At 38.3% G+C, this 26929-nt stretch overlaps 3 protein-coding genes across 5 annotated transcripts; 2 read left to right on the top strand and 1 right to left on the bottom strand.

The window, feature by feature from the left end:
• Positions 1-53: 53 nt before the first annotated feature.
• Positions 54-1435, top strand: LOC133844427 (protein farnesyltransferase/geranylgeranyltransferase type-1 subunit alpha). The gene is made up of 3 exons (XM_062278411.1): positions 54-386; positions 441-801; positions 864-1435. Exons 1-3 carry the CDS (start codon positions 248-250, stop codon positions 1339-1341), a joined length of 978 nt encoding a protein of 325 aa, XP_062134395.1. The 5' UTR covers positions 54-247; the 3' UTR covers positions 1342-1435.
• A 453-nt stretch (positions 1436-1888) lies between these two features.
• LOC133844399 (uncharacterized) lies at positions 1889-12426 on the bottom strand. The gene is made up of 5 exons (XM_062278355.1): positions 10586-12426; positions 5976-6079; positions 4633-4749; positions 4078-4553; positions 1889-4008 (listed from the first exon to the last, which is right to left on the bottom strand). The coding sequence occupies exons 2-5, from the start codon at positions 6075-6077 to the stop codon at positions 3597-3599; spliced, it is 1107 nt and encodes a 368-aa protein (XP_062134339.1). The 5' UTR covers positions 6078-6079; positions 10586-12426; the 3' UTR covers positions 1889-3596.
• A 3807-nt stretch (positions 12427-16233) lies between these two features.
• On the top strand, positions 16234-26520 carry LOC133840369 (mitochondrial carrier protein Rim2). 3 transcript variants are annotated; one of them, XM_062272177.1, is made up of 7 exons: positions 16234-16878; positions 23916-24123; positions 24349-24419; positions 24777-24908; positions 24972-25245; positions 25302-25519; positions 26058-26520. In XM_062272177.1, exons 1-7 carry the CDS (start codon positions 16835-16837, stop codon positions 26182-26184), a joined length of 1074 nt encoding a protein of 357 aa, XP_062128161.1. In that variant the 5' UTR covers positions 16234-16834; the 3' UTR covers positions 26185-26520. The 3 variants fall into 3 exon arrangements, with proteins under 3 accessions (XP_062128161.1, XP_062128153.1, XP_062128170.1); XM_062272169.1 differs by having other exon boundaries at positions 16236-16878; positions 23916-24144; XM_062272186.1 differs by lacking the exon at positions 16234-16878 and having other exon boundaries at positions 23937-24079.
• The last annotated feature ends 409 nt before the right edge of the window (positions 26521-26929 follow it).

Raw genomic sequence — 26929 nt, 5'->3', positions numbered from 1 at the left:
GGTATGCGTTGTGAATGGCAAACCAATGGAGAGTTGCGTATTGTGAATTTATGTTGTGCGTTGTGAATGGCAAATGAGTCAGCTGTTGCGTTTTCAAAGCTAAAAGTGCATGGGAAGCACAATCGTAAATTGTTGAAAATTATCTAGTTTGTCGTGTGATAAATTCCCACCACCATTTTGCTGTGTTCCGCCTAATTGTGCAGTTGTGTGCGAGTGCGCTACCTAATTAGTTATTATACACGAGAAGATGGGCGACAGTTCGGACGAGGAGAACTTGGGCACCGACTGGTTGCCGTATAGCGAACGCGAAGATTGGGCCGATGTGACACCGCTGCCGCAGGACGATGGCCCCAATCCCGTGGTGTCCATAGCCTACAGTCCCAAGTGTAGGTACATTATATTAAATGAGAACGATAGTTATTAATCACTTACAATTACAGTTCGTGAGGTGTTTGATTATATGCGAGCGATTATCGCCAAAGGCGAAAAGTCGGAACGTGCCTTGAAACTAACGACAGAAGCACTCAACTTGAATCCGGCCAATTATACTGTGTGGCAATATAGACGCGATATACTGCGGGAACTAGATGCCGATTTACAGGATGAACTGGACTATCTGGACGAGGTGATTAGACAGAATGCCAAAAACTATCAAGTCTGGCATCATAGACGCGTCATCGTTCAGATGATGAACTGCGCTCAATGGGAGCTCGAGTTGACACAGAATGCACTAGACAACGATGGCAATGCCAAAAACTATCATGCCTGGCAGCACCGTCAGTGGGCCATACGCACCTTTAAGTGAGTTTTGGGTTCTTTACTTCTGAATTATTTTGCAACTCAATACGTTTTTTCGCTTGCAGTCTTTACGATGATGAATTGGAGTTTGTGAATCGTTTGATCAGCGAGGATCAACGTAATAATTCTGCCTGGAATCAGCGCTTTTTTGTGTTGAAGCATTTGGGTTTCACACCAGAGGTGATCGAACGTGAACTTCTATATACTATGAATCACATACGTGTGATCAAAAACAACGAAAGTGCCTGGAACTATTTGGTGGGCGTGCTGCGTCAGAGTCCAAGTGGAAAGCTTAATAGCTCCCCTGAAGTGGTGCAGTTTAGCGAGGGTCTCTACACGGCCGGCAATCGTTCGCCGTATCTGCTCGCCTTCTTGATCGATTTGTATCAAGAGCAGGCCAGCGAGAACAATCAGTTGGCACAAAAGGTTTACACGCTGTGTGAGGACATGGCCAGCAAACATGATGTCATTAGGCGCAAGTACTGGAGCTATGTGGCCGAGCATTTGAAGACACAGCTAAGCAAGCCTTCCACAGCGGAATAGAGTAATAACTTCGCGCCGCTTATGCTGAGTTCTAAACAATGTACGTACCGCAGACCTCGTTTATATTGAAAATACATACCATATTAGACCATAACAGTTGGTAAAGTGTTTTGACTGTTCCGGAATATTAAATCGACGATCTTAAACGTTCTACTGGTATGATTTTTCAATTTTACTTACCTTTTGACGCTTTACGAGTTAGTCTGATTTTTAGCTATTTTATGATACATTGAATAGAGCCTCGCCAAGGCAACTTCCAATGTTTCTTGCCCAATATTTGTTCAACTATCGAGGTTGTGTTGTATGTGTGTTTGAACACGTAATTTTCATTAACAATTAGCAAGATAATTGTGAGCGCATTCTAAGTTAGTTTTTTCTTCTTGTGTTATCTATGCGTCAATTATTATCTCTCGCTGCTGCAGTGGGATAAAAACTAGAGGACTTAGTGCTGCTGTCTCAATATTGGTATTTATTTAAATTTGCTTCATTTTCTTCAGTTTTGTTTAGTTCGAGTACATACAATATAGCAGTTGTAATATATAACGTGTTCTTTTTTGTTTTGTTTGTTTGTTTTTTTTTTTAATTTTTCTTTTAGTTTTCATTTTGTCATTTTTAATTTGATTTTTTGCGTATATTTTTTTGAGTTTTCATAATGGAAAATTGTCAATAGGCAAAGGCAAAAATGAATTATTACTCGGCGATCAACGATTTGAGAAACTTTTTGCAGTTTTGTGTAATCAAGTTGTAGCCATGGTTATTAATTATTTCCTACCTTTGCATAATAAGTACGTACTTAAAATAAAGCAGAAGACATCTTTGGCGTGTTTTTATTTTCATTCATTCATTTGTTTCTTTCTCGGCTAAAAAATATTTATTTTATGTAGGAGCAAAAAATCATTAAGTACTCTTTTTGCATATAGTTTAATAAAATTTCATAATAGTAAAATATATATTTGTGTTTTTTTTTTGTTCTTCATTTTGTTACGCTTTTGTTTTTGTTTGTCATTTTGGGTATATATATAAATTTGAAAAAGCCTATAAATCCAAATGTATTTTCAAAATCAAAGCATTGTCTCGCCTGGGCCACGCTAATTGAGATGTTCATTTGAGTACAATCAAATAAAATATTAAATTGAAATCGTCAAAAGCTAAGTAGAGTTACTATAAAGATTTGTAGGGAGGGAGTAGAGTGTTGTACATGGCCCATAAATAGAGAAGTGTACGAGTATCGTAAAATATTTGGTACCAAAACCGTTTTATCATTTTACATAATTGATTTACCTGTTCTGAGTTTGCGTGGAGCCATAGAGAAGTTATTTTTGTTTATCTTTGTAGTTGGTTGTTGTCGTGTTAGTTTGTTTTTGTGTGTGTGTGTGTTTTTTTAACAATTTGATATATAGATATATTTATATATATAGTTTATAATAAATTTATACGCTCCTTGATTTTGTTTTTATTTCGCACTTAGCCGTCATCGTCTTGCTACAATTGTTGGATTTCATTTTGTAAAAGCATTTTTAGCAAAAAATTAAAAATTTCTTTCATTATTTGTGTTTGTTCTTTTCTAAAATCGGATCTCCAGCGTGTTCTCCGTGGTGTACATTTTATTCCTTTATTATTTTTGTTTAGTTCATTACGTAGAATTCATTGGACTCACCTATGTCTTTTGTTTTTTTTTTTTTTTTTGTATTTAGTTTTCAATTGTTTTTAATGTATATAAAATAAATCATTTTCTGACTAACATTCGTCTCGATTAGCAAATTGATCGTACTGAAAACACGCTGCGCTTTTGTGTGAGGAAGCTTCATTTACCATCTATAAATATACTCGTACATAGATAAATGTAAATACTATGTAGATACTTTATAAACTTCTGTTCTGTTCGGTTCTGTTTTTGTTTCGGTTTCTTATTCATTTGTGTTTTGTTTAGCTTTTAATATAATTGTTAAAAAATTAACGCCACTTGTGCCTTGCAATGTTTCGAGTTGAATCGACACGACGCGACGTCACAATCCTGTCCTGTCCCCTAAAGGTGCCTACATCTAGGTGCTTACAACTTTACATACATACATATTCCATATATCTCCGTTTTCTTCTTTTTCGTATCATCCATATCTATAAGTGTATATATAGCATTCAATCGTTCAATCTGTAACTCTCTGTTATTGAGGGGGGCGCAAAGCTCTTGGAGCCGCTTTGTTTTTGTTTTGTTTTTTTTTTTTTGTGTTTTATGTGTTTTTTGTTTTGTTTTTGTTCTACTTATCCTCGCCGATGCCCTCATCAGTTGTGGTCTTACGCTCTCTAGCCTCATCGTTGCTGATATCACATTTTTCAGCCAACATATCCTCGATGCCCTCGTCGTCAACAGTCTGACTCTCGCCGGGTACTTGCTTCACACGACGCAGCTGGACGACACACTCGTCGTCGTCGTTGGCCTGAGGTAGCGGCGGAAACTTGGCATAGGATGTGTTACTGATGGTGCCCACAGTGCTGTCCTCATAGCAATCGGGGGTCATGCGGACGCGGCATGTCTCGTATGCCTTGACATAGCCCAGTTTCGTATACAGATTCCTCGAGGCATCATTATGTGGACGTATCACAACAAACGGTGTGTAGCCGCGCTCAATCACAAGCTGCGTCAACGCTTTGGCCAGACGGATGCCATAACTGCAAAGCGAAAAGTATATGTAAAACTCGTATATCTTAATGGAATCTCACTCTCGGATATCTACTCACCCCATGCGTCGATAGTCTGGACGTGTTTGCATCGAAAACATTGCGCCATAGTATGAATGGACCATCCATGCGGCCAGCTCGTTGGTATCCTTGCGAAAGATTCCCAAACCGGGCAGCACACGCACGAGTATATCAAACAATTTGACGCATTCGATTTCATTGGCCGGATATAAATCGTGTATGCCCTGGACATTGTCGAGTGTCAGCAGTCGCATCTCTGCATCGTCGGGCAACGGGTCAAGCTCGAGGTCCGTGTTGAGCTTGTTACACACATAGATATCACCACTTAGTCGCTCCATCAGCCCAATTTTCGAATAGAAATCATCCAGGCGATTCATAATTGCGATGTGCGTAAAGTTCAGGTACAATGGCTTCTGCCAATCTATAAGTACATCTTCGGTGCGCATCAGATCGACATGCTCGATTTGTGCGGATGGACAAAATATGCCAAAAGCTTGGTATATATTGTTGTAGGGCTAAATAATGATGATTATATGATTGTTATTTAGTTCATATACTATATGTTGTTATGCAATGCTATTCGATTATACTTACCGTAAGCGTGCATCCTGGAAAATGTAATATTATCGGTTTTTCGGGCCAATCTTTAGCAACATAAAACTTGAAATCCCAAATACGATCATTCAGGTACGTTTTAATGGTTTGATGAAACTGCAAGCAAACAATATGAACAATTTATATAAATCTTTCTATGTTATATACTATCTAATAGTTCACTTCCGATATAAATTGGAAACTTCGCAGTGAGAACCTGTTTTATATTATATGTACTATAATAATACTATTTTAACATCTTAAACTTCCTCATAAATTCTTTACAAACTTTCCCCTATTAAAATGTTGATGTGTCATGTTCTGCGGGTACTTTGTTATAATTATGGTACGCAATGAACTTTACTGATTATATATAATATATAATCAATAGTTTTCCATTCCTTGCCTTTATTTTAATATATATTCAAAGGGTAACTAAACTGCATTCCAAAGATGGCTTTTCATAACACAGGATTACTGTTGATTATACACTATTCAAATTTTGTTTCTACGTGGAATATTTTAGCTTCAAGTTCTCTTGAAATGCTGCTAATATAAGAGGCCAGGGTAGGCGGTGTCGGAGCCAAGCGGGGTTAGGTCAGACTTGGTAATAGGATTAGCTTCAAAATTAGTGTACGTTTTTATGGCAGCAAATTGTTTTCGCCTCGTTTTTTAGCACTCCCCCTGGCATATGAACGTGTATATAGTATATATAGCATGGTATAAATCGAAAAATCGAAACTTTAACCAGCAAAGCAGCAAGGCAAAGAAGCAAACTCCAATGTCGGCCCAATTGTTGTTGAAACTGGTGCCAAGCCAAATAGTTTAGCTGTCGAGCTGCCACCCTCCTCTGAGGGGCCTGCCCACTTGCCACTTACTAGTTGCCACAAGGCATTGCGAACAATGCAACGGCATGAGCAGCACGAGGCGAACTTGAACACGTGATGGCGACTGCAGACTCGGGAGCGAGGGATGGGCGAAAAAATGGCGAGGGCATTTCACAAATTGAAGTGAAACGGGCGTAAACAGCGAAAACAGGTCAAACATCAGCGATGGGTCTCTTTCAGTTTCAGATTTAGATACAGATACAGATACAGATACACAGGTTTGAGATTGCATGACTTGCGGTCTATGTGGCCCAGCCCTGGTTACTGGCAACTCGTAGCTCGCAACTCGTAACTTGCAACTCCGTTTATATGTAAAACAGCAACAATTGCTTAAATTATCTGAGAAACGGGGCGTGTCTAGTGTGAAAAAATACTCGTACTTATTTATTTATGCGCTCTTCAACTAGATGAAAGATACTGAATTGAGTACGCTGGAGGGGAGAGGGAAGAACATACCTTTAATGATTCCGGCAGATAGCGTTCTAAAGTTACCAAAATTTCTGGAAGCTCTGATTCATGCACCAAACGAAAGTGTCTACCTTCAGGAATGATTTCCATTTCTGTAAAATAAAAAACAAAACAAAAGATAAATACATTGAAATACGAATATTACATTAACATTATTTATGCGATGACGAGCATTTAATAATCGCAAATGTTTATCAAGTCTAAGTGCAGTAGGTTTATTCTATTATTATTTTTATTTCTATTTTTGAATGACGCCCACGTCGTGTCCCTTTTGAAGGTCTCACGTTTTGGCCTTAGCCAAGGCCACAAAAAAAAAGCCCACAATCAAATGCGGTTAGGGGAAAGAGATGCAAAGCTAATGCTGATGACAGATACAATTTCGACGATGATGTTGTCATTTTGAGCTAATAGTATATATCCGTTGACAGCACTCCCAACTCGGATATGTAATAAGTAACTTCCTTCGTCATAATCAATCGATCCGAGTGCCATCATCTCTCTATCTCAAGTCGAAACCAATTAGGTTTTATGACACGTTAACTGGAGCAATTTAACAGTTAGCTTTGGCATCTCATTTACATAATACTCTCGCTTTCAACGTTAAAGAATTCATGAAATATTTATGAATTCAACACGTGATATAAAATATTTTTGAAATGGCATAATGTAAAATAGAATAGAATGTAAAATAATAATTATTAAATTAGCAAAAAAAAAACAAATTAATGAATTCCAAAACTATTAAAAAATGTTCTGTGTATAACGGCAACGGCATCTAATTTGCCTAATACCTTTGCATGAAATTCCTCAGATACAAAATAAATTGTAAATTGCCTAATTTAAGTTGTTTTGTTTGAAGCCTATGGAAAAATAGTTCTATTCAAAATGAACGAATTTTTGGAACCCACAAAATGTAGTTTCAAGTGTCTAATTCTTGAGCTAGGTCTTAATTTCCTGCCGCAAATTCTAGCAAGAATTTTAGGAGTCCAATCGACCTCCTTTAAAATGGAGCAAAGTTAATGGTTTAGTAGGTAGCTGATTTGTTCTCTATTGGTTAGTACTAAAAATAGCTGATATTATTTTGTAAAATAAGAACAAAAGAATTTTGGACTTAAAAATTATAAACTACAACTTTTATAAAACAAATCCCTCGAGATCTCGCACTCACTCGTACTCTTCGCACTCCACTCGATCCTGTCGATCTATTTTCCTTCAAGCCAAGCATTAGCACAGTTGCCATTCCAAAAAAATGTTGTGTACCAAAATGTTGAAAAAAATGTACCAATTTTAGCAACAATATACCACAATTTTTTTCGGTATTTTTTAATACTACATTGTTAACGTTTTTTTAAAATTATTTTTTATTATTTCATACTTAATTTTTTTCTTCAAATTATAGTAACCAAATTCATTCATCAATTATACTTTTAAATTTCTAACTAATACAAAATTTGTGTCTGGTGGAACAAAGCCATTTGTTAAAATAATATGTGTCAACATAAAATTTTATGAAAAATTTTAATACTAGACCAGGCATATTGAAAATGTAACAATATAAAAAAAGTGATCCAATGTACCAACGCATAAAAAATGTACCAAAAGTGGCAACCGTGAGCATAAGCCCGTCTTCTCAAATTCACCACGATGTTCTTCGCTATTCACCACAAATGTCTTCTGCTTTTTTGGGGGTGTTGTGTCAACGATCGCGAAAGATCAAAAAGTACCCCTAGTGTTTAATTTCAAATTCATATACATTTCTCTATGTTGTGTGCGACCGCAATTTATTTGCCCCCTCACACTATTCTTTCGGTGATTGACTATCTAAATGCTAACTGTGCTGGCTGTTTGACTATTTGACTGATGGATGATGTGATTGATTGGCCTAAACAGCGAATATAATATTGACGTTGTCTTGCCGTTGTTTTCTAGTTCCTGTTACTGGGTTACTATGACTATTTATTACCAGCTATTTGTGTCGAAGCCGCCGACGACGCCCAACAAGGCGCAAATATGTAATAACGAAATGCCCTTTCTGCATAGCTGGCGTGTTGAAATTAGTCTGAGGATTAGTATTAGTCATGTTCTCGAATACTTATGGATGTGCGAGGCAGCCACTCTACTCAGAGTGTAGGTGTGTGTGTGTGAGTGTGTGTGTTTTTGTGTGGGACACGCAGCTGCAGGTCAGGTCAGACACTCGGACAGAGGCGAGATGTGTCTGCATATTTGCACGTACAGCTCAGACACGGTCATGTTGCTGTAAAAGGAGACAATACAGACGGACGGATGGGGGAAGGACATCTCCGGAACGGATCACAGACGTATTTGTGCGGTGCTCATAATACAAAATCAATACAAAGCATTGCTAATCTGATGTTCAGGCTGTGAGAAGAACCGTCGAGGCAGGTGGCAGGTGTGTTAGCTGAAAGATGTATGTGTGTGTGTGTGTGTGCACGTCAGGGATTGTATGTAGTAGATGCATTGCTATCATCAGAGACAACAGACCCGACCGAACATCTGTTCATATTACCGCCACTTTTTTTTTTGTTGTTTTGCTTACTTAGCCGATAAAAATACCGTTGACATTTCGCACAGTGCACTATGTTGAATTTGACCCGTTTTCGTGGCCAAAACTCATTTTTCGCAAGTATTCAAATTTCCGTTTTTTTAATGTTACCATGTTGAGAAATGATCAAATCGTGATATTGTATACCTAAAATGTTAACTTAACAGTTTAATGTTAAAACAACAGCTGTTAAAGTAAGCTGTTGCAAGCAGACAATACGTGCAGTGTTAAATGTTAAATTTGCGATGCAGTTTCAAATTGGCATATCTCCCACAAAAAATCATTAAATAATAAAATTCAAAAGGAATATTACTTCCTCAAGTTATTACTATGTGTTGATACTAATATGTTGCGTGTTTTGTTCGTATTTTTCTAACAATTTGTATATTTAGCAAGTGTTGTCCCCTTGTCACTTTTTGAAAGAAAGTTGAACTTTCCAAAAGGCTTTAACTAAAATGTTCAAATTTGTTCAGTGAGTGTCCATATACATGTTGTAGATCTATCAATTCTTAATTCATAATATGTAAGCTCATTATGCGTTTTTTGCGGTTTTTTGCGTAATTTGAATTATTAGGGAGCAACATTTTGTTCAGAATTGCAGAACTGGTAAGGCCTTTGCGATTTTTTTTTCTTGAATAACTTCCATATTTATTATCCGATCTGAACTAAATTTTCAGGGCGCATTTGGAATAGGACATTCATCATGTGTTCCAAAATTCGGGTCTCTAACTTGAAAATTGATTTATATATTCGCTTTTTTCGATTTATGTGGGCGTTGACACGCCCACTTTTCTAAAATACCTTCCTATAGCAATAACCTTTATTATACAAGAAACCGGCATTCAAAAATCTTGTTAATTTCAAAATTTTTAATTTTGGCCACAAAAACGGGTCAAATTCAACATAGTGCAGTGGCACCCCGGGGACAACGACAACGGCGACGCAGGCGCGTCGCCAGACTGAATGCGATTACCTTTGCGATTGCGATTCTCAGATATATGGCTCAATCCTATAATGATTCCCATTACCATTGCTATTCCCCATAGCTCCCGCTGTGCGCGTCGCACTTGCCAGCCAATTAATTTTTGTTTTTGGCCCAATTATTGCAGTGCGGTGCCTGTGATGCGTTAATTTCGAATACCCTAACCATAGGGTAGCAGGATCGTGCGGCATATTGCCATGTTGAGTGTTTTTGGTTTTTTTCTGATTTTGCTTAAAAACATTCTAGGTTTTTTTATGAGCAACTTCATGTTGGATTAAGCTTTCAATTGAATGAAGTTTGTAACTAAAATAATATTAATACTGCGCTTCAACAACCTAAAGTATTTCATGTTATTACATTATTTAATTAATTTATTATGATTTGGTAACCTAATTGTAGGGTAGAAGGATCAATTTTTTAATGTCGCCTAAAAGCAGGCAACGTTTTTTTTAAACGAGTTTTTGTCAAGCGCAGTTTGACGCAGGATTAGTGAAGCGATCAATTTGTGATTGAATTTACGACAAAAACATTATTAACAAAGCGCTATACAAATTTATAATTATTATTGCGTATGAATGTGTTATTTACAATTTGTACAAGTTAGTACAATTAATTTTGAAAACCTTTAAAGAAAATTTAAAAATACAAATGTATTTTCAATGCTCTTAAATGCAATATTATTGCACTGATGATTTTAAAATTTTGAATGAGAAACTGTTATTTAAAAATATTAAGATCACTTCTAAATAACTTGATGCATTTTTAAAGAGTATTTGCGTTTCGATCCTTCGATGAACTGCTGCTTTCTGCAGATACTCTCGATATAGCATAGCATGATGTTCATGGGCGAACAGAAAGTACTAATTGACATGCACATGTGCTCACACACAGCACACACAAAGACGCAGAAGGGGGAGAAGGGGATGTTGCGCGACATTGTCAATAATTTGCGAATGCAATGCAAGTTTTGTAAAAGAACTTGGATGATGCATTTCTTATAAATATGGGTCTAATGCTGAGAGTTTGGTTATCAAATGCAGTGAAAGCACTTACAAAATATTAATTCCGTTGACCTTGTATGAATTTGTTGCTGTTGCGGCTGCTGTTGTTGTTGCGGTTGTTGTTGTTGTGGCTGTAGCTGCTGCTGCTGCTGCTGTGGTTGCTGCGGTGCTGGCAATCCCTTTATTACCAATCCGTTGTGCTGCTTTAATTAATATTTGAGCTTTTTAAATTTTATAGTTATGGCAAATGTTGGTTATATATTTTTTCAAAATTTGTTTTTAAATAATTTGTTATTTTTGTTTAGTTTAGTTTTGGAAAAAAACGTGCAGTATGAAAATAAGTTTTATTTTATAATTATTATTTTTATATGCGAATCACAGATGCTCTTTTATTATTTATAAATTTTTGTTCTTGTTTGTTGTTGTCGAGTGCTTTTCGAATTTGTGAATTTCAAAAATTTGTTCTTGAGTAATTTGTAATATTTATTTTTAATAAGTTGTTATTGAGATTTTGTTAGTTGTTGTTTGGTTTTTCCTTGCCGTAGTTATTTTTGGGTCTCTGATATAATTTGTGTCTTTTTTTTTGTCTGTCAGCTTCTGTTGGTTAGGCCTTCATGAATGGAGGCAGGCCGATATCCGATACGAAGACGAACACACGATGCGATTTTGTATGCGATTGCGAAGTATTGAAGTTCTGCTACTGCTGCTGCTGTTGTTGTTTTTGTTGTTGTCGTTGCTGCTGCTGCGACTGCTGCGGATGCTTTGACTACTATTGCTGCTGCTATTGTTATTGAGTTGTTGCCGAGACCCTTGCGTCGTTTAGTATGTGTGTGTTTTGTTGTTGTTGTTGTGTTTTGGCCCCCGTTGCACCTCCTCCACAGACAGGCCTAACCAGCGAGGCAAGCCCGATTTTGTTGTTTAGGTTCTTGTTGTTGGTTCTTGTATCTTTGTTTGTGTGATTTTCAGTTTCTGTTTTTGTTTTTGTTTTTGCTTTTGCTTTGCTTGTAGTATTGTGTATCGTCAGCAGATACAACAACAGGCGTGTGCTAGTCCAGCATGGCGGCTGAGGACGACCAGAGGTAGCAGTTGATGGAGATGGCAATTCTGTTGACTTCTTCTGCCGCTGCCGCTGCTGCTGTTGTTGCTGTTGTTGTTGCTGTTCTTGTTGTTGCACTCACACTTTTTCGCTTGTCGCTTGTTCGATCGCTCGCTCGCTTTTGAAAGTACGTTTTTTTTTCGTTGCAATTTATGTATTTTCACGAAAATTGATTTTCTGCGTTGTTGGCCTGGTTCTGCTTCAGCTTCAGCTTCAGCTTGTGGTCGTCGTTCTGGTTGAGGTTGCGGTTACTCTGCTTGCTGCTGCAGCTGAACTCACTGTTGCCGCTGTCTGCTGTCTGCTGGTGCTCCTGCTGTTGCTGTTGTTGTTGCTTGTAATTGCCTTGGGTATCCTTGTGCGGCGCCTGCTTTTTTTTTGGAAGGGGGGGCTTCAGAAAGAGTTGCAAGTTGTATGGTAGGCTGGCTCGCTCCAAGGACGCGCCACTTGGACACACAGAGGCAAGACAAACACACTCACACGAGGGTACACGAGACACACACGCGGCGCACACACAAGCACACACAAATCAAAGACACACACACGCACACTTCAACTCTTGCCTCGTGATGAAATTGAATTTGTCTTAATTTTATTGTGTGTGTTTAACTTTCGTTGCTGCTGCTCTTTTTTCTTTCTTCTTATTTTTTCTTCTTATATTTTTTTGCAATGCGTTCCAATTCGTTGTGGCTGTGTGTGGTGCTTGGATGTAGAAGAGGTGTTTGTGTTCTGTGGTTCTGGAATTATTCGCAAAAGAGACCGAACTAATCTGACTGACTGACGACAACGAACTGATTCTGAATCCAAGGAGCACAACCAGATGTTGCCACAAGTTTCTATAATTATGTACATGTATGCGAATACATGTATGTGTGTGTGTGAGTGTTGCGAATCGACACTGCAACGTGGCAACGTCGTCGTCATCGTCGTATTGCCGACGCCTGCCTTTTGTTGTTGGTGCTCTTGTTGCCGCTGTCGTTGTTGCCGTTCTTCTCGTTGTCGCTGTCGCTGTCGCTCTTGTCGTTGTCGTTATTCTCGGCTCTCGTCTGTGTCCTCGTCTTCGTCCTCGTCTCGTGTTTTGCGTGTCGGTTTGTTTTTCCTACTCTCACTGTGGCTGCTTCGACTACATCACGCTGCTTGCCATCGCCCTTAAGGTAAACAATCTTATGTATTAATCATCTTGCCCACGTTCGCTACCTGAATCAGTCTGAAGCTGTCAATTTGCCGTAGTTCAATGCTGTAGGAAAATGTTCCCAATTTTCGTTGCCTACTTTTAGGCTACAAACTGAAATTCTCAGTAGAAAGAATTCTTAAATTTGTAACTTGAATTTTTGTGTTGTATTTATGCATAATGTAATTAAATATATGTATATTTGATTACATTTCTTTTATAATTATGGCCTAAGATGTCTTAAGCAAGTAATATTCCAATTGAAATATTGTAATATTTATCCATTATTATTTTATTCATTTATTAGAAAGCATAATTGCTTTACATTAAGTAGTTAGTCCCTTTACCCTATTAGTGTATTGTGTCTTCGTTTTATGCTGGCCAGTTGTTTATGCATGTTACCAGCACATGTAAATGCCGCCTGCATTTGTGTTTGTGTTTTTGCGCGCTCACATGTTGCCCATCGCACATCGCAGCTGCTCTCACTCTCACTGTCACTCTCTCTCGCTCTGGCTCGCTCTCACTCTGCAACTCTCTCAGTAAAGAGAGCGAGCGCATAGACCACGAGAGCGACAGCAGCAGAGTTCGGCATTGTTGCTGCATGCAATAACAATAACAACAACAACAACGACAATAATCGTCCGAGTGTATGTCCGCATAACTCTAACCCCCGTCTGACTCCTTCACATCATGGGCTAGGGAGTTTCGGCTTGCTTTGCTTTCACGCTGGCCACGCTGCGCTGCTTAGCGCAACTGTACACCCCAAAAGCAGGAGCAACAACAGCAACAAAAGCAACAACAGCGACAGCGGCAATTTTGCATGCGTTTTCAAAACACATTTGGCAAAATGGCCACGGCGTCAGCGCAATACGTATACGCCACGTATAGCGCCGCCATCACGAGGTGCACGTGTCGCCGGCGAGAGAGAAAGGAGAGTAGTGTATGTGGAATCTAATCCCACACAAACTTCAAAATAATAAATTTCAAATACCGTATCCTACCTTGCGCTCTCTCTCTCCTCCTTATTTTCCTCTCTTTTGCTGCTTGTTTTCTCTTACTCCGCTCATGCTCATTTGTTTTGTTTATGCCGCACAGCTGTGAGGCAGCAGCCGAAAATCATTTTAATCGACATTTCTTTTTGACCCCAGGGGAAGGAGGATGGAACCACTTTCAAATGGATGACCAATTGCTGCAGGGGGTTTGTCGGCTCAAGGTCACTATGGAATGCGGTGTTCAGGGTGCGGTGTGCGGTGTGCGTGTCTTTAGCTGTGTCTCTACGAGATTGACATTTTTATTGGCTTTAAGTGGCGACATTCAAAAACTATTCGAGTTCCAGTTGCCAGCTACAGACACAGTCATAGTCACAGCTCCAGTTTCAGTTACAGTAATTAAAATAGACATACAGACGCGCCAAAGAAGGCTGGGTGTTGCATTGGAGTTGGCAAACAAGTCGCCTTGCCACATGCATCATGAATCACGCAAGCCCCACAGCTCTTAGCACGCAAAACAAAAAAATGACGCCACAGTGCCACCACAATGTCTCCTGCCCCACAACAAAATACAATATAGTATATATGTATATATTTTTTTTTGCCGACAGTTCGCACCACGCGTGGTGTTGATCGTCCTCTCTAGTGTGAGCGAATGAGTGTGTTTGGTTGTCGTTGTCGTTGTTATAACAGATACGCGAATCGTTATTCGATGCGCTCATTTCCAAGGAAACTTCAGTCGTAAAAGGCAAAACTAAGCATATAAAACAAGCAGAACTCTGCAGAGTTTGGGGCCATGGGCCTGGCAGGTGTTTGCTTGGCATTTGCGTAAGCGTGTCCTTCAACCCTCTCTCCATTGAATTACAACTCCAACTCAAACTCAAACTCGCACTTAACTCGACTGTAAAATGTGCCAAATTTGTTTATTAAATGCTTTGCCAAATGAAATGCCCATACACAACAAGCCCAATCCCAGTAAAAAGAAACAATATCCTTCGCTGGCTTCGAATGGGGGCCAAAATATATTAAAGGGCCGTCGTCAGTGTCGGTTGACAAACGACTATGGGCCACTGTCGACTTGGCTTGGCGTCCAAGGCCGTGCCTTAGGCCTGGCGTGGAGTTTGGTGACTGGCTGGCCTTTAATTAGCTTTAGCAGCAATCGCTGTCGTATTACTCATACGTAACGTTGAGCGGGCAAAACGGAAGCAGGCACTGCTGCCATTTTCTACCATTGTTTCAGTTTCAGTTTCAGTTGAACTGAAACTGTTGGACAACTGTGCCTGTTGGCCAGCATGAATACTGTATGGTCAAACGTGCATGACTGGCACGTGTTTCCACATTAAAGCCGGCAAACTCGTCAGCGAGGAAGGAGCGGGCTTAAACGCTCTTAATGTCAGGGTCAAGTAAATCGCCGCAGTGGCATTGCATGCATGTATCGGCTATTTTATTTAATATGAATATAATATACACATATTGTTGCGCTATTGCAAATATGCATAAATCACCGTACAACAAAAGTACAGTTTTACCTCTACAAATACATTGTTTCTAGCTGTATTTATTTAAAGGCAATTGACAGCGAGAACAGCTGCACACTTTGGGGACACTGTGCTCTACCCTCACTGTTCTCACACACGTGCCTGTGACAGCATGACCAAAGAAAAAACAAAAAAAAAAGCATCGACCTTGACTTGCCAGTTGGCAATTAGAGTTATTTTCATTTGCAATTGGGGGAATGTTTATTTAACGACACATCCCGACCAGCACCAAAATGGTCAAAAGCATCATGAATAAATTATTGGGCCATTAGATATTGATGCAAAGAAGATGGCGCCAATGCAATATTTAGTATACAAAGTGACCATTCTCCGACTTCTCAAAGTGCCCGCGTAAATTTAAACATCGTGATGGACACAATTTTTTAAACTTCGCTACAAATTTATCTAAATTATTTAATTATATTCTCCTAACCAATTTGCGTATTCTCCGTTAAATTAATTTTATTTTTTAATTTAACACTATGCATTGCAAACGTATACAGCTTTGACTTTAATCACTTAATCGAACTGTAAATTTAGAGCGTAATTTCAAAGAAATAATCGCGGTTCTTACTATTTTTTTATTATTAGTAGAAAATCAAATTATGTTATCGGCGCTCTCATAATATCGTATATCCGCCTGAAATCGATAAGCCTCAGTGTGACCATCAGTATCGGCCTTACTGAATTTTAGTATAACTTTTTGGACGTTTATTTGATGTTAACGGTCACACCTCAACAAATCTGTTAAACAAAACACGTTCTTTAAAAGCTTTTTAAATTTTATTTAATGTGACTTAAAAGTGACCATTAAAAATAGTATTTCTTATTTATAAATACATCGCAATAATTAATTCATTAACTTTAAATTAATATTCTGTTTTCCTGAAGTCCGCACTAGAATGTGTAAACAAAATGTAAGGCGTGCTGTTAAGTCCATGGGCGAACTGTTAAGTTTCAGTCTACTTTGAGAAACCAAATTGGATGGACGTCATTTCGCTCTGACCTCTGAATTCGCCGAAAGAAGCACAAAAATATTTATCAAGTTTGCGTGTAGCGTAAGAATTTAGTTAAAACAAGGAAATATAAAATCGACGAAAGTGGAATTGTTTTACAAACAGTGCTCCAACATTAATAAAAGCGCAGTGCGCCGTTTTGCAAAGTAATCAGTGTGTGATAAGAATTTCACGAAAATTGTTAAAATAGTTGCATAACCCGTGACCATTGTAAGCGCCAAAATAAGAACGTCCGAAGGCAACAATAACAAGTAACAGAAGTAATATATAGTAACTTGGTTGTGCAAAAAAAACCAAAAGCGAAAACGCGTAAAGAGCGAAAATAAAAAATTCCATTGCGGTGTTGCGGCCGTAGCCGCCGGGAATAGAGCCGCCTTTCCCCCCGCCGGCGCTCACAAGCAGTTCAAGTGCGCGTTAATTATCCAATCAGTTTTCGTCGTGTGGTTGCATCGCAGCAAACTAAAAAGGAGAACAGAAAGAAGAACAATTCGATTATGTCCCAAAATCGTGATACTTTGATACATTTGATAGCCGGCGGGTAAGTGTTAATACTTTGTTGTTTTTGTTTGTATTGCGCCTTATCTCTTGTCGCCTCCCTCGGCGAAACTAGAAACCGGTTTTAGTTGGAATCTTGATCTGAGCTGAGCTGGGCAAACGCAACGTCGCAATTGCGATTAGCTAGACACACACTAACATACTTACAATGTGTTTGTACGTGTGAACTGCTGCTGCAATTGGGAAAGTTGGCAATGGCGCCAAAAAAAAACAATAAAAATTAAAGCAAACAAAAAGAAGGAAAAGCTGACAAACAGCAAGCACACCAATACTCATGCATTTATGTATGCAGATAAAAATCATCTGTAGAAACAACATGCACGGTTCACGTGCTCAAATTATTTTTGGGACAACTGCTGCGTCCCACGCTGCGCAAAAATAATTCAAGATAAACGTCACACAACGAAAGTCGTCAATTAAAACGGCCAGATGCAAAAACAAAACAAAACCAAAACATTGCCGAAAAGGAAGAAGATCGTAAAAAGCTCAGCATTCCGCTCTCTCTCAAAGTCAAGCCTATTTTCTCTTGAGTGGAGTCATTAGAAGGCTAACCTTGTACTATTTTGTGAACCATGCAATTGCAATTTGGAACCACTTGTTGAACTTTCTACTGTTCTATTTGCGAGTGCTGAACGAATTGAAGTAAACCATATATCGATATCGATTAGATTGTTTTCTGCTTCACTTTTCTGCTATTTTTTCGAAGCAATGAAGAATTTGCCGAGTTTGCAAATATTTCAGAACAACAAAATAAGCATATTGCGTAGTTTAAAAAAATACACAAATTTGGGGAGCGCATCAACAGATAAGTTTAAAAGATTTTCGTTTCGTATGAACGGGAAGGGGCGGGGCTTTAAGTTTACCCCACATAAATCAATTGTGTGCGGCGATGTTGAATTTAATTTGATTTGCGAGTAACAAGCTTTCATTGTATTGTTATTATTATATTGTGTTACTCATTGGTTGTTCCTATTTTTAGAATTGCATCTTAATTTAATTGTTTTTGTTTTCGTGATTGTTTTTTGGTTTTATTACGCACCCTACACAGGCACAGCAAGCTGGCATATCAGTTGTCAGTCGGCTTTAGTTAAAGCGAATCCGGTTTGACGTTCTGTTTTATTTGTATAGCGCATATTGGAATTCGCTGTTGTTCACATTTCGAGTAAATAAACCGAGAATTAAGGGGCTGGAAGGTTTATTTCCGGGTGTGCGACGAGCCTCTTATTGCGTGCCATGTAACTAAAGTTCAATTGGGTGTTGCTCTGTTGGTTCGGTTGAGCAACCTTTAAAATTGCATTTATTCAACAGTTTTGTAAATAACTTTGGAGAGTGTGACACACCTCTGTCAACTCAAATTAACAAACAATTTACAGGAGAACTGCAACTGCAAGTGGGGCGAATTCTCGCAGCCGAGCGTAAATTGATTTGTCCTTGGCCAAGATCATTGATAAATCACTCTCCAGATGTACCAATTCTCCATATGTACTTTAACATATACATATATGTATGACTTGGGGAATATCAGTCATTTTATTTTGTATATTTGAGATAACATTATTTGTATCTTTACGAAATACTTCTTTCGAGTATTTTCCAGAGGTAATACTGCATTTCACAATCTTTGCTTACCTTAATTTTCGCTACTTCAGTTAAACGTAATTTTCTGCTTAACTTCACTTACTCAAGTTCAAGTTAACGCAATTATTCTTTGGGGCAATACGAATGCAATTTTATACACTGTAGTCGTAGCGAAATTTGAGACTGCATTCAACGGAAAATCAGATGTATATAGTCAATTTTATACAAACCATAGCCAGATTTAGTGTCAATCATAATATTCATTTATTTTACACTTTATCCAACAGATACTTTTATTAATAAGATAGATATAACGTTCTCAACTAGGGTATGCCATTGTCGAGTTCTTCTAGGATTTCTCGGTGGTTATGCAAAGCAAAATCTAAAAAACTATTTGCCGGCCGGCCGGCTTGATATTAATACGTATTATCTGCAGTTTGTATTCATTCTCTACTTTGTCTGTGCTTGGTATATATAATAGTAGTAAGTCTTTCCGTGGTTTTCTGTATCTGCTTTGTAAACATGTTGGATACTATGCAAAGCAAAAGTCAAATTACAAACGGAATCACGTTGCACATTGTGTTGTTTTTCTTGTTGTGCATCTAGTTGTTGTTGATGTTGTTATAGTTGTTGCAACCCCCCGCAAATTGGCAACTTGAGCTGATTACCCAACACCCAACTGTGCGACACAAGTAGAGAAGCAGTGAGTGTTGTGTTGTCCTATCTATTCCTAAGTATTTTCAGCCGTATCTCGTGTTTACACACGTTACTATCGCTGCTGCTTGGAAAAAACAACCTTGCAGCTGCCCACTTGCATAAAGATAGTTTATCGATATAATTTACTATATATATATTGTACACATACGACATGCATAAATAAACTGACAGACATCCATGTGCCTATTCCCGTTGCAGAAGATTGTGAAATGCACGACACACAATGCAAATTGCATTTGACAAATTGCCTGTCTATAATATACATTCTATAGTTCATTTATCTGTATCTTGATGGGAGATATAGTTGAGTCGAATTTGTGCTATTTTTAACTTTAAATATATAAGTGCATCATTTTTGTGTCACGCATTGATCTGTTTAATGTTTGTTCGTTGACATATTTTGTTGCTTATATTCAATTGGGTATTTTTGGATTGCACACAATAATCTCGTTGATTATACTCTAGTAATCAGCAAGGTTGCAGGGGAGGTGTTTCTACAAATGCGCAGCAATTGAAAGTATCCTCAGATATCTTATCAAACTACTTCAGTTTGAAGACTAGAACTTGGTTAACAAAATTTGAATATATATAGTGGAATACTTATGTTTGTCACCTACCTCAATGATATGCTCGAGTACAGGGTATGCTAAAATTAAACAGTGTAAACAACAACATTGGAATGGCCTTTGTTGCTGTTGTTGGTAAAACTTTTGCTTTTATATCATGAAATCAACAAAGAAGGCAACGTTGGCCTGGTCTGGTCTTCGATTTGTTTTGGTTTTTGTCGTCGTCGTCGACGTCGCCGTCGACGTTGACGTTGTTGGGGGGCAAACAAACTCTTTCTGGCACATTGACTCATTTGAAGGCGACTGCTGCAGCCGCAATAACAACATTCCTAATAAGATGCACTTAGCGGCAGCTAAAGCGAGATAGAGAGCGAGAGGGAGAGAAAGACAGAGACGGGGAGCGTGACCGGTGCGAGTTTGACGTGGGACAAAACAACAATGCCACACGTTATATAAGATTAAATAGATCTCGCCGAGCTATTTATAGACCAGCCCGGCATTAGGTGCAACCAAGTGATAGATAGTCGGCAGGGGCATCCATGAGATGAATTTGTATTTTATATTATATTTTGTTTAGTTGGTGCGTGCATCTTTCATTTTTTTGTTCATCAGGTTTCTTTTATGAATTCGTTTGCATGCGTCGACGCACGTAGGCCGCAATTCAGTAAATACACTTCCCACTATTCCCTCTCGCTCGCTCGCTTAGTGATTTTAAGGAAGGGCATTAAACCGAGCATATACTTAAAAAGAGCAACACTTTTCTTTCGCTAATGTGGAACGCGACTAATTTCATGATTTGTGCACAAATTGTGTCAAGGGCACACGTTTTGTATCATTCGATGTGTAGAACTCATTTAAATACATAAATACTATAAGATACGTATAGTCAGATGATACATATTTGTTTGGCACATTCAATAAACAAGTTCCGTCTGGTCGGACAGAAGAAGACAATTTTATTTACAAAATAAAATATCATGTATACTTGTATATGGTACATAGTATATCGATAAGAATGAGAGGAGGTCTCGTGCCAAGTTCAATGTAGAAGGTAACATACATACATATAGCATAGTTAGCATAGAAGGTGAATCATTTCCATTCTATAATGAACTCTACCATAAACTATTTGATAATATAATATATATTCTTACTCAATAGTTATCTCTGCGTTCACATGTTCTTGAGGCAACTGCATGACACTCTTTGACCCACATACAAATAATGAAACTTGCGAAACTTTCCATCGATTTCGTAATCTAAGCAAGTCAAAGAAATGTTCGACTCGCAAATACCTTGCTAAACATATGATTTCCAATAAAAGTGTATTACGAAATTGTTTTCAATCTTTGAGCATTTCACAATGCAACGAAACGAAGGCTTTATCTTACGAATTAAAGTTTCTTCTATCAAATTTGAATTAGTTTAACATAATGTTGTCTGAGTTGCCTTCCGCTTTCTAATAACGAATGGACTTTATCCATTGTATGACAAAAGAGTGTAGCATAGACTGTCATTGATAATTAATTCCATTAAAAGTCTGCGAAACGCCAAAGCAAAAAAAAGCATATAAAATGTGTTGATAAGATTTGCCCACCACCAAAGGCGCATTTATATCAAGTGTCGCAATTTCAACGGGAGTAAAAGTCGCCACCGAAGATGACGCACCACAATCTAGTAGAGAACATGCTGGGATTCAGTGCCACCTGCTTTGCTTTGGGTCTGCCAAATTTTCCACTCTTATCTGGCGCGTGTGGCGTATTCCGAATGCGTTGCGATTCAGTCAAAAAACAGCTAAATCGACCATTAACCGGTTGGGTTTACCATATAATATAAAATACACTCACGAGTGGCAGTAGCAGAGGCCATTGAGTCGGTAGATATAGATACAGACACAGACAGACTCGACTCGCTTGTACTTTGGCAACGTACGAGGAAGCTCGCAAAATGATGTCCGCATTCGACTGCAATTGACATATCTATATATATGTATTTCATTTGTTTAACATTAAATTTGTGCTATAATTTGTCAGTCCTGCTTTTCACATTCAACTGATTTAACAATTGTCTGGCAATTGCCACAACGTCATCCGTGTTTGTCCAACTGTCTGGGGACTTAAGCACGCGCTCTGCTTTTCGCATCGGATGTGACAGCTTTCAGTCCATGCTAATGATGAAATTCAATACTGAAATGCTGCCGCGCTAATTTATTAATTCAATTGGCGGAATAATTGGGATTGTAGCGCTATCAGTTCAGCATCCGAGGTCAAAGAAATGATGAGCGGAGTGCAGTCCACAAAAATCTCAGACACATATGGCGTGAGTTCTTACCGGTTTTTTCGAAAGCAATTATGTCATAGACACAGACCAGATTTCAATTGTATCGCTCCTGCATCTATAAGTATTCCACTTATAATCTATTCCTATACATATATTTATATGCTAAACCTCAGCGATGGCCGGCGACGTTGCTGATAAGCACACGACGATGATAGTTCATTCCTAGGCGCAGGTTATCATCATTGGGTCAACGTGAGACCGGTGCAAACCGGTTTCCAGTTGGCCCTGCTGCAATCTCGCCGAGATGCATGAAACTGTTTACTAGTTTTGCTGATATATATACGAAGACGATTAAGTTGGGTTAATTGCATATAATGCAAAAATGTGTTATCACTGGCGTATACTTAATATTGTGTTAATAGCTTATTATTGATTGAAACAGATGCCAAACCCTATCTACAAGTGCCTTTTATATATATATGTATATAATTATATTACTTTTTTGTCAATTAATGCTTTTAAACAGGTTGCCTGCCATTAAACGTATCTTAATCTATATTATATAAATATCTTTTATTACGCATTAAGTATACGTACGTTATAAATGGTAGTTTAAGTATTTGACTTTAGATTACGGGAATGCTACCTGAAGAGAGCTACTTGACTGTTGCAAATATAATCCGAATTGTGTGCTTTCAGCGTGAAGTGTTTGTTTTTTGGTTTTGCATAGTGAAATAACGGAATTTATTCCGAGGAATTAAAGGAGATTTTCGTGTCAGTCATTAAATGATGGTTTCCTAGTCTTTGTTTGGCTGCCATCGATCAAACTTTCCCCTTAATTTATTTATTAATTTATGAAAATGCAATCAACGACAAAAGTTTTCCTTTATCTCTCTTACATAAGGGCTTTTGTCTGTGCCAAAAATACATTTATATACAGTATATACAGTATATACGTTGTATTATAACAGGAATGTGTTTGTACTTTGACGCCAACGGAAATTCATCACGTTTTGTTGGTTGCCAAGCGCCAATTATGCGAATGCTTTAATCAATTTGTAGCTTAGATCACGAGTTAACATTGTTGCCATAGATAACAATGTTTTCCTTTATCACAGGTTCCCTTTCCACAACAAATACAATTATTTCACTAGGTTTATTAGCCAAGGTCTGGGCCATTAAGAACGAATGTATTTTCATAACAAAATGAAAATATTTCTGGTGGAAATCTGCTGCAAACCAACCAAAACTTGTATGGTGATTGGTTGTATGAAAGATTTATAAATATTTGTAGTTAAATTGTTCGTAAAGTTTTCAATTTAAATTGAATGATTAATACTATGAAGACTAAATGCACTTTTGTAATTAATTTATACTGAATTTGTAATACCATTTGAGTCATGCAAGTAATTATCCAAATCGATGGCACTGGAAACAATAAATAATGACTGACGAAGAAAGCGTGCAATTTGCCAAAGTAAAGTGGTAAACAATTGTTAGAGTAGCGAATTAAATTGATTCTCAAATGCATTTCCAAATGCAGCGTGTATCGATAGAAATTCTTTCAATTCATTTTCAATAAGTGATTTGGGTTTTCTTTTCGTGCGCAATTCAAACATTTTTCATATGGAAACGATAAATTAAGGGAAGCTATGGAGAAATGAAAAAAGGAAATAATAATTACATATGTTTAGAGTGAAATTGCCAAATGGGATTTATTTTTAAAAGTAAACTTGATATTTCGACATTTGGCACATTTGTGGCGTGTCAGGAAATTTGTTAGAATCGCTTGAAAATATCATTTTCTTGAGCGTATTTTTAGATAATGTCTTAAGCGATACTAAATGATTTGTTTGTTTTCCTTTCTTGCTTTTTGCAGATCCGCGGGCACGGTTGGTGCGGTGGTGACATGTCCCCTGGAGGTGGTCAAGACCCGTCTACAGAGCTCAACGGCATTCTTGGCGCCGTCGACACGAATTGCTGAAACCGCTGGCGGACCGGCAAATGGCGGCGCCTCTGAGCTGCTGAGGCCGGAACAACGACGTAAGCTAAGCACAACGATATTACGTAACAGATCACAGCCACAGGTGATTGGGGGTGTGCGTAGGGTAGTACCAAATTCTTTATTTATTCCTATCACTCACTGATCACTCGCCATTCTATTTGCCATTGCTATTTGCTATTTGCCATTAATGGATCGCCGATAAACAATCGACCAAACAAAAGCAGCAAACAACACTTCATGACCATTTGCTTTTTCCATCGAATCTCCTGTTGAATATATTGTTAACAATCTCTTTGGCTTTTTGCAGATTATGGCCATTTCACATTGCGGCATCTCGTCGACCACCCCAAAGTCCATGAGCATTGTACAGTGTCTGCGGTAAGTCTTTGCAAGTTATCTCTGAAAGTGTGCTCTAATCAGAAAAGTCTGCTTAAGCTTGGGCATCAACGATGATAGTGTTTGATAATGAACAAATTTGCTGTTAGGGACATTCATGTGCTATTGCTGTACTGTTTTTCCAGTTCGACTTCCACTTTTGTCATTCAATCCAAATTGGAATTACACCCACTTCCTCCACTTCCAAAGTCATTTCTGGAGTCATTAATTTGCTCAAAAATTGAACTCGAATGAACTTCAACTTAGTTCAACGCGCAACACTGGAATTTGTGAAAAATGTATTATTTCTCACTCATATCTTGTAAACCTATCTATATGTATTACCCATTCTATCCACAGACACATTGTCCAAAATGAAGGTCCGCGTGCTCTATTCAAAGGCCTGGGTCCGAATCTTGTGGGCGTTGCGCCCTCGCGTGCCATTTACTTTTGCGCCTACTCACAGACAAAGAATACACTCAACAGTTTGGGGTAAGTGCATCACTTCTATGAGACTTAAAACACATTTAAATACTATCTTCATTCCATTTACAGTTTCGTTGAGCGGGATTCACCTTTAGTGCACATCATGAGTGCTGCCAGTGCTGGCTTTGTCTCGTCCACAGCGACGAATCCCATTTGGTTTGTCAAGACGCGAATGCAACTGGACTACAACTCCAAGGTGCAAATGACTGTGAAACAGTGCATCGAACGTGTATATGCCCAGGGCGGCATTGCGGCATTCTACAAGGGCATCACGGCCAGCTATTTTGGCATCTGCGAGACAATGGTACACTTTGTCATCTACGAATTCATCAAGTCCAAGCTGGTAAGTAAATACCATTTAATTTGCGAAAGCAATTCAACAATTAACTGTGCTTGCAGTTGGAGCAACGCAATCAAAGGCATACGGACACAAAGGGTTCACGTGATTTCCTTGAGTTTATGATGGCTGGCGCCGTCTCGAAGACGATTGCCTCCTGCATAGCGTATCCTCATGAGGTGGCACGAACGCGTCTGCGTGAGGAGGGCAACAAATACAACTCGTTCTGGCAAACACTGCACACTGTGTGGAAGGAGGAGGGACGCGCCGGACTCTACAGGTGTGAGTCAAGGCCTAAGGCCTACGGGAATTTACAATCATGCTTCGTTAATCGTTATGGATTAGCCAACGGAAATCCCATTTGACATTTGTTTTGTCTGAATTGACCCCTTCTTAGTACTTTCCCTAAAGATTCTCAGAGTTTAAAAACAACACAATAAACTCAGTTCCTATCATCATGATCATTCATAAATCTTACTTGCCAAATATCGTTTATATTTATAAATATTTCAAACGTTTGCTTTTTGTATTTATAAAAATGCGAATGCGAATTTCATGTTTGTTGTATGCTAATTTGTTATCATAACGAAGCACCCACGATTTGCGCCCCTCTATATTCAAGTAGTATAAAGAAATCTTTTGCGACGCATTTTGTATCTATTTGTGGAGCATTTTTATATGCCTCAACTAATTTCATTATCACTTGTAACCGCGACGCGTGTGAAGTTCATGAGAACTGATAATTGATGTTTGTGAAAATCTTAATTAATAGTTTTTGGACTTGAACTAATTATTGCCTTGACGTTTCTCTCCCGCAGAGGCTTGGCCACTCAACTGGTGCGACAAATTCCAAACACAGCCATTATGATGGCCACATATGAGGCGGTGGTTTATGTGTTAACGCGGCGCTTCAACAACAAGTCGAATGAGTTTTACGATTTTTGAAGAACAACACAAGAAAACGAGAGAGTGAACCAAATGCCACGCCTATTTAATCCCGCCCCCAATAAAGGACTAGTTAACAGCGAGGAACCCAATCTGTGCATATATATAGACGCGACTGCTGCAACTTATTATGTAATATTAAACATATTGAAATATTAATTTTAATGCGGTTTTCTAGACGATTTAACCAACGAGCGCAAAATTTCGTTAATTAGCTCCTAAGGCAACGAACTCGAGAGACTTAAAGAGACGTTAAACGTTGAACGCACGAATTATGTTCTATAATCTGTAGTCATTATTATTGTCAAGGACAAAAAGAAAACAAAATAATATGTATGTAAACAAAAATTGAGAAATGAAAACTGAAAATGACTTCACTTATGTTGAAACGATTCTGAAACCTTATCAAAATCTGCAAAAGGCTAATTAGTTAAAATGTTAAAATTACAAATTATAAATGAAATGTGGTTGATATTTTGATATTTATTCACTTGTAAATAGAAATGTAGAATACATCTAAATATTTATGCTGTACATTGTAGTTGAAATTCAACGTTCAGTGAGGGAGAGCGCTCGGAATCTGTTGTATATGTAAATAGAGAAGCCCACTTATGATTTAACTTGTCGTTGCCTTCATATTAGTTCTTAGCAATAAGCACAATCCGTACTAGTTTACCCGCAGGATATGCAAACACACACATCCTGCGGTCGCAGTCATTAGGCGCGCAAATCAGTTGTGCAAACA

This window comes from Drosophila sulfurigaster, chromosome 2L, assembly GCF_023558435.1.
Source record: "Drosophila sulfurigaster albostrigata strain 15112-1811.04 chromosome 2L, ASM2355843v2, whole genome shotgun sequence".
NCBI classification, from domain to species: Eukaryota; Metazoa; Arthropoda; class Insecta; order Diptera; family Drosophilidae; genus Drosophila; species Drosophila sulfurigaster.
This window is presented reverse-complemented; position numbering and strand designations above follow the sequence as displayed.